The sequence below is a fragment of the Piliocolobus tephrosceles genome, chromosome 13 (assembly GCF_002776525.5).
Source record: "Piliocolobus tephrosceles isolate RC106 chromosome 13, ASM277652v3, whole genome shotgun sequence".
NCBI lineage: Eukaryota > Metazoa > Chordata > Mammalia > Primates > Cercopithecidae > Piliocolobus > Piliocolobus tephrosceles.
Genome location: NC_045446.1, coordinates 4,762,027 through 4,769,491, shown reverse-complemented (window position 1 = coordinate 4,769,491; position 7,465 = coordinate 4,762,027). Strand labels below are relative to the sequence as shown.

The 7,465-nt window shown below is 50.6% G+C and overlaps 1 protein-coding gene across 5 annotated transcripts in view; it reads right to left on the bottom strand.

Moving 5' to 3' along the window:
• Positions 1-6,837, bottom strand: part of LTO1 (LTO1 maturation factor of ABCE1) — a 9,995-nt gene extending 3,158 nt beyond the window's left edge. For all 5 annotated transcript variants that reach the window (XR_002725210.1, XR_002725211.1, XR_002725212.1 and 2 more), the window contains exons 1-3: positions 6,620-6,837; positions 4,350-4,455; positions 2,682-2,752 (exon numbers count right to left, since the gene is read on the bottom strand). Coding sequence is in view for 2 of the 5 variants with exons in the window: in XM_023186185.1 (XP_023041953.1) it covers positions 2,682-2,752; positions 4,350-4,455; positions 6,620-6,669 (227 nt within the window). In the remaining 3 variants the exon portion in view is untranslated. The remainder of the gene's footprint in view (positions 1-2,681; positions 2,753-4,349; positions 4,456-6,619) is intronic.
• Positions 6,838-7,465: the final 628 nt, after the last annotated feature.

Sequence of the window (7,465 nt, the reverse complement as noted above, 5' to 3'; positions counted from 1 at the left end):
AAAAAAAAAAAAAAAAAAATGACATGAAGCTTGGACTGTAGCACAGAGTAGGTGCTCAATAAATGTTAGTCTCTTGGTTTCCTCTGGATCCTAGAGACCAGGGCTCTCACCTGCAGGGGTTTAAAAATAATCCACACATGTGTACATCTGGTGGGGCCAGGTCTTTCCAATGAACCACAGAAGCATGCTGCCCCTATACCGCACTGGACCATGTGAATGGCCAGAGTAGGCAAGATTCTCAATTAAAGGGAATTTTAAAGAACTGACGGTGAGGATGGATCGACAGCAATTCAAAGCAACCAAGACTCCTGTGTGCATGCAAACAGCTGGTGCTCCTGGACACAGAGAAGAGCAAGTTCGCCAGCTGCATCCAGTTTACAAGAGCTAATGATGGCTACCTCTCTGAGAAAATACAAAACTGTGAAAGGTCAAAGCAAGTCAGTTTTAGCAACAAAGCACCTAGTTTCCAGGGAAACCAAAGGGAGACGCCAAAACGTGGGAGGTGGCTGTATGCTACCCAATGCAGAGCACCACCCTCTGCACGGGTGCTCAGCGATGCTGCTCAGACACACCCAGCCGGGAGCATCGTCAGAGGCAGCACACATCAGGCAGGTGTGAGCAGCTCAGGGCTAACGAAACAAAAGTGATGGTACCAGAGCCCGACACTCAGCCCCGGCACGCGCTGCTCTGCAGACGGGTTTCACCAGACTGCTAAAGCCGGGGACAGAAGCGCCACGCAGTTTACTGGAAAGCTAGTTACTCAACAGAAAGCACCATCCTTTGGCCCGAGATGCCGCTCCCCATGGTTTCTTTGGTGTTACAATGCCCAGCATTTTGCTGAATGACAATGCAGGTGGCAGCTGTTTTTCTCTTAACATCCTTATTCGGAAAAGTTTATAGGTAAAACATGCAATATCAGCCCTTCATCATTTTAAAAAAATAAACAAAACCTGACATATAAGATCCAAATATCCATGACCCACTGCTCTACAATGAAGCCTCAGGTTCCAAAGAGACCTCTGGGTACTACTGGACGGGGCGAGGGTGGCTGCGAGGGGGGTCTGGCCGGGCTTCCACCAGCCCCTTGTCAACTAAAGTGGTTCTTCTCTGTTAGCTACACTGAGTGTGCTGCTTTAAGACGTCAGCAAACCCCTGCTCTGGGGTAAGGGCTGGCAACCTCCTGGGATGGGACCACCAACACACAGTGGAGCACTTCTCCAGGAGCCGGCAGATTCTGCCGCTGTGGGAGACGGGAGACAGGAGACGGGTGGAGAACGCCAAGAGCACACATCCTTTTGTGGCCTGGAGTTGAGAACCAAGCTCAGCTTTGACTGCCACCCAGTGGCGGCACAGGCTGCCAACAACCATTTCCCTGGGGTCCCCAGCTGCCTGCCACCGCCTGAGAACCAAGAGGAAAATGTCCTCAAGTGCCTCTCTACTAACCCAGAATCCCATCAACTCCCAACCGCTGGTACAAATGCAGCAGAAAGAGCCACCCGAATCAGTTGCAAGCATCCTCATTCTTAAACATTTGAATATTCAAGACATTCAAGGTATTTCTAGAAATTCAAGATATTTCAAATAAAAGCACAAGTCACGTGGTCAGGGCAAGTGTTATCCACTCTCCCTGTGCCCCTCCCATGCCAGGCAAGGCCACGAGGTGTCAGGACGACTCAGCACCAGCTGCGGTCCCGCGCTTGCTGCCGCCCATGAACGGCGGAGTATCCAAACCATCTCTGCCGTTTACTTGAGGGTTCATTTCCAGCTCCAGAATGAAGCTAGATAAAGCAGGCCCACATGGGGCCTCAGTAAGTACAATGCAGGAAGAAAAGTTTTTGTTTGTTTGTTTTTGAGAAGGAGTCTCACTCTGTCGCTCAGGCTGGAGTGCAGTGGCGTGATCTCAGCTCACTGCAAGCTCCGCCTCCCGGGTTCAAGCAATTCCTCAGCCTCAGCCTCCCAAGTAGCTGGGACTACAGGCACACAGAACCACACCTGGCTAATTTTTGTATTTTCAGTAGAGACAGGGTTTTACTATACTGGCCAGGCCGGTCTCGAACTCCTGATCTGCTGATCTGTCCACCTCGGCCTCCCAAAGTGCTGGGATCATAAGCGTGAGCCACTGCACCCGGCCGAGAAGAGTTTCTAACAGCTAAAAACAATTCAAATGACAGCTAACACGTATTGACTGTTGACAAGTTCCAGAAAGGAGTTAAACACATATAAATGCATTTTCTTGTTAACAGACTTAATTGGCTACATTAAAAAACTGATGACAATGGCATCCTCATTTCTGGGCCCAAGTCATACAAAACTGTTATAATTTGTTTATTAGAAGCTCAGGGGAAAGGTGAACGAGAAAATACAATCAATGTCAACATTATTTTATTGGTAGGGTATCTAAAAGCCACGTGGTTCCCTAATGACTCCAAGTAAAAAGCAGGAGCATAGAACTCGTGAGAAGCAACAACAGCCAGTGTTCATCAAACACCTAAAATGTGCCTGGCGCTTTCTACTTAGTAGTTCCGTTAAATCTCCTAACAATGCTCAAGCTTGACACTGATTATTTTCTCCATTTTACAGATGAAGAACAGACAGACTGATTACTCAAGGGCATGTTGGTAACCCATGGAACTAGAACTCCTGGTTCCTACACTAAGAAAGAAAGACACCTCCATCTTTACCTGTCCTTCTCAGTGGTGCAACTGTGCAGTAGACATTTCCATGCAAAAGCAAAACCCTGGTAGCACCCGATCTGTGAATGTGAAAAATATTTAAGAGTGAAATTAATAAGCCAACTAGCTACACTTTCATTACCAAGATGTCTCAAAACAAAAGGTGGGGGCAAAGGGCAGCGGTGCTTCTTACACTATTGTTCTGGAAGTACCCGTTGGGCATTAGGCAATGGAAATTAGGAGATTAGGTCATCGGCGGGGCAGCCAGCCTCCCAGATGCCCCAGTCCTCATCTCCTGGTACCCATGCCCTATGGCAGGTCCCTCGACACTCCATCAGGGTGGCTTTCGTAACCAACAGAATGTGGAGGACCAGTACAAAACTCCTGAGTCTAGGGATAAAAGCCAATGCCACCTGCCTCACCAGGTCTCTTGGACCACTCACTCCTGAATGTCACAAGGACACACAAGCAGCCTCATGGAGACATCCATGCCCACAGTCAGGTGACAGCACCACCTTGGAAGCAGATCCTCCAACCCCAGTCAAGCCGTCAGGTGACATGGCTCTGGCTGACACCCTGAGCCAGGCCCACCCAGCAAAGCTGCTCCTGAGTTCTCAACCCTCAGAAACATGTGAGACCATCAATATTTGCTGCATTAATCCCCATGCATTTTGTGGTGATCTGTTTCGAAGCATCAAACATCCAGTATAGTCATAACTGCCTCAACTCAGACTTTGCCACTAAGGGCCACTTATCTGTAAGTAAGGGCCAATCTAGGACAAAGGGCAAGAGGAGAAAAAAAAAAAAAACATAAAGTTAACGAAATTTCAACGTAAACATAAATGTAATATTTTCAAATGACAGAGGGCACCCATGCTTTGGACAAGGATTCAGCTGGCTTAGCACATGAGCCAGCACCACGACACTCCCAAGTAAACTGAGGAGACCAGGGACTTGTTTTATCTTATCCAGCCTGCATAACTTAATTATACCTACCCACAGCAAAATGCGCTCTCAGTTCTGTACTAAGAGTATTTCCCTAGCAACAGTCCATCTAGTCCATTAACTCCCACACAAAGGCACTGTGATTTTTTTTGTTTGTTTTTTGGAGACGGAGTTTCACTCTTGTTGCCCAGGCTGCAGTGCAATGGCGCGAATCCTGGCTCACTGCAACCTCTGCCTCCTGGGTTCAAGCAAGTCTCATACCTCAGCCTCCCAAGTGGCTGGGATTACAGGCATGCGCCACCATGCCCAGCTAATTCTGTATTTTTAGTAGAGATGGGGTTTCACCATGTTGGTCAGGCTGGTCTCCAACTCCTGACCTCAAGGTGATCCGCCCACCTCAGTCTTCCAAAGTGCTGGGATTACAGGTGTGAGTCACTGTGCCCATCCAGCACTGTGACTTTTTTTTTTTTTTTTTGAGACAAAGTCTCGCTTTGTCACCCGGGCTGGACTGCAGTGGTGCAATCTCGGCTCACTGCAAGCTCCGCCTTCCGGGTTCATGCCATTCTCCTGCCTCAGCATCCAGAGTAGCTGGGTCTACAGGCGCCTGCCGCCACGCCAAGGCACTGTTGATTTTAAAAGGCCTGACATTCTTACTCCATCACACTGAATATCCAAATAAATTATAAACTGTAAATGAAGAGGTTTCATCTCCAGATGGGGGTCTCCACTTACCTCAGACCCGATTTTGGCTCCATGCAGCGTGCCGTGTTGCCTTCCCTCCGTCACACCCAAACTACTGCCTTCTTCGTAGCCTTCCCGATACCCTTCCGCATGAAACCTGCGAAGAAGAAGCACGCTACATCAAATCAACGGAAGAAAGAATACTTTTTCCAGAAAATTTTTTCTCTCTTGTATTACCCAGACCCAGTAAGACAAGCCAGAGTAAGAAGGAAAAGACTAAAATTCAAGTTAGAAGACACAGATTCCAGTCCCAGATATACCACTTCCTAGTCTCCTCTGGAAGTCACTGTATCTCTTGTAGCCCAGTTTCTTCATCTACGACAAAGGGCTAAATCAGTGATTCCCAAACCTGATAAAGAGTACTAGAGACACACAAGGAAAATTCAAAGATATTAACTCAAAAGCCTCAACCCCAGAGATTCGGTAAGTCTGGAGTAAGGCCCTGGAATCTATTTTTCTTTCTTCCTTCGTTTTTTTTTTTTTTTTTTTTGAGACAGGGTCTCTGTTGTCCTGCCTGGAGTACAGTGGTATGATCACAGCTCACTATAGCCTCAAACTCCTGGGCTCAAGCGATCCTCCAGCTTTGGCCTCTCAAAGTCTTGAGATTACAAATGTGAGCCACCACACCTGGCCCAGAATCTACTTTTTTTTTTTTTTTGAGATGGAGTCTTGCTCTGTGGTCCAGGCTGTAGTGCAGTGGTGCGATCTAGGCTCACTGCAAGCTCCGCCTCCCAGGTTCACGCTCTCCTGCCTCAGCCTCCCAAGTAACTGGGACTACAGGCGCCCGCCACCACGCCCAGCTAATTTTTTGTATTTTTAGTAGAGACGGGGTTTCACCGTGTTAGCCACGATGGTCTCAATCTCCTGACCTCATGATCCGCCTGCCTCAAGCTCCCAAAATGCTGGGATTACAAGCGTGAGCCAATGTGCCGGTCTTTTTTTTTTTTTTCGCTCTTGCTGCCCAGGCTGGAGTGCAATGAATGGTGTGATCTCAGCTCATGGCAACCTTCACCTCCCAGGTTCAAACAACTCTCCTGCCTCAGTCTCTCGAGTAGCTGGGATTACAGTGCAGGCATGCGCCACCATGCCCAACTAATTTTGTATTTTTAGTAGAAACAGGGTTTCTCCATGTTGGTCAGGCTGGTCTCGAACTCCCGACCTTGGGTGAGCTGCCCGCCTCAGCATCCCAAAGTGCTGGGATTACAAGCATGAGCCACCGCACCTGGCCCAGAGTCTACTTTTTGAAGTCTCCTAGGTAAATCTGGTTTGCAGCCAGAGTTAGGGGGCCAAAGTTCTGTGAGTGTTCAAGTAGCACTAGCCCAAGTCAACTGCTTCCAAAAAACTGCAACATACACAGGGTTTGACATCACATCGGTAGAACAACAGAGAGAAATGGCATCAGATCACCACAAAATGTACTCCCACTGGTACCTGGAGTAGCACTGACCCTGAGGCTCAACAGTGGAACTGGCACTATCTTAACCTGCAGTCACCAAAGATGCAAGCAGTGGGCTGCAGCACTCCATGAAGCAGACTGCACAGCTCCCCACTTATCATTTATGTGACCCTGGAAAGTGACTGTGCCTCCTAGTCTGTAAATTCCGAAGAATAATTGGACCCACTTACTAAGTAGGACTGAAGTAGATAACCAGGGTGGAACGTTTAGCTCAGCGTCTGACTCACTGCGCGAGCTAAATAAACGTCAGCAACTGACTGCTAAATGTTCGGTCGCTTTCTTAACTAACATCTACGGACGTGTCCTGTGGGCCGGGCACTGGAAGTCAGCCAGGAGGCAACTCACAATTCCCCCACTGTCGCAGCACGAGGGGCTCCTAGGGGCTCTGGAAGGAAAGGGGTGTGGTCGGGCCCATCTATCAGCACATCCATGAATACTGCCGTATGTCCTATGATTAAAGAACCAGAAAAAGAGGCAGCTCCCAGATGGCAAAGTCTGTCCTCCCAGAGGACGGGGTGGCCTCGGAGAAGGGGAACCACCAGGCTGAGCAGATACTTGGGGCAGCCCTGACAGGGAAGGCGGGTCTGGAAGAGCAGCTGGGCACTTGCCCCGCCGGAGAGGGCGAGGAGAGAAGGACCAGAGCCTCAGGCCCACACTTGTCCTGCGTCCACAGCCACCAGGCGCTCCCCAATGCGCGCGCCCAAGGAACGCCAGGCTCCAGCAGCCGCCGTGGGCCTCAGCCGGCGGCGAATCCGCTGGGAGAGGACCAGACTGGGCGGGGTACGGGCCTGACCTCGCCACTCACCTCTCATCCGCCATCACGATGGAATCGAATATATCCTGACTGCCAGCCATAGCAGAAAGCAGCCCGCCCTTGGCCCCCGGGATTCTGCAGCACTGCGATGCCGTCGCAGTTCCAGCAGGTTCAGACACAAACGCTCCGCTTGGGAGGAGACAAGATCCACTTCCGGAAGCGGCAGCGCGGGGCAGGCCGGGTAAGAACGGCACGCGGGAGGGTCCAAAGCAGCCGGCACATGGCGCATGCGCGGCTGCGGCGGTGGGCGGGGCTGGGCTCCAATGAAGCCCCGCCCTGGGGTCCCTCCGCCCTGCCCCGCTCCCGCAATGGGTCTGTCTGTCCGCGCTGGGAGAGTCCATTGGCTGCGTGCGGGGAGAGCCGAGCTGTATTTTACCACCGCAGATGGAACCGAATTTCCCAAAGTGACTCCGAAAGAACCAAGGAAGAAATGGAGAGTCATCAGCTGGGCGCGGTGGCTCACGCCTGTAATCCCAGAACTTTGGGGGGCCGAGGCGGGCGGATCACCTGAGGTCAGGAGTTCCAGACCAGCCTGGCCAACATGGTGAAACCTCGTCTTTACTAAAAATACAAAAATTAGCTGTGCATGGTGGGCGGCGCCTGTAATTCCAGCTACTCGGGAGGCTGAGGCAGGAGAATCGCTTGAACCCGGGAGGCGGAGGTTGCAGTGAGCCGAGGTCGCGCCACTGCACTGCAGCCTGGCGACAGAGCGAGACAACGTCAAAAAAAAGGAAAAGAAATAGGAAGTCATCAAAGAACCGACGCCTCAAGAGGCTCCGGGCCAGGAGGCTCTGCATGTGGGATTTTGGGGGGAAATTTGTCGGTTTTAGTTCTCAT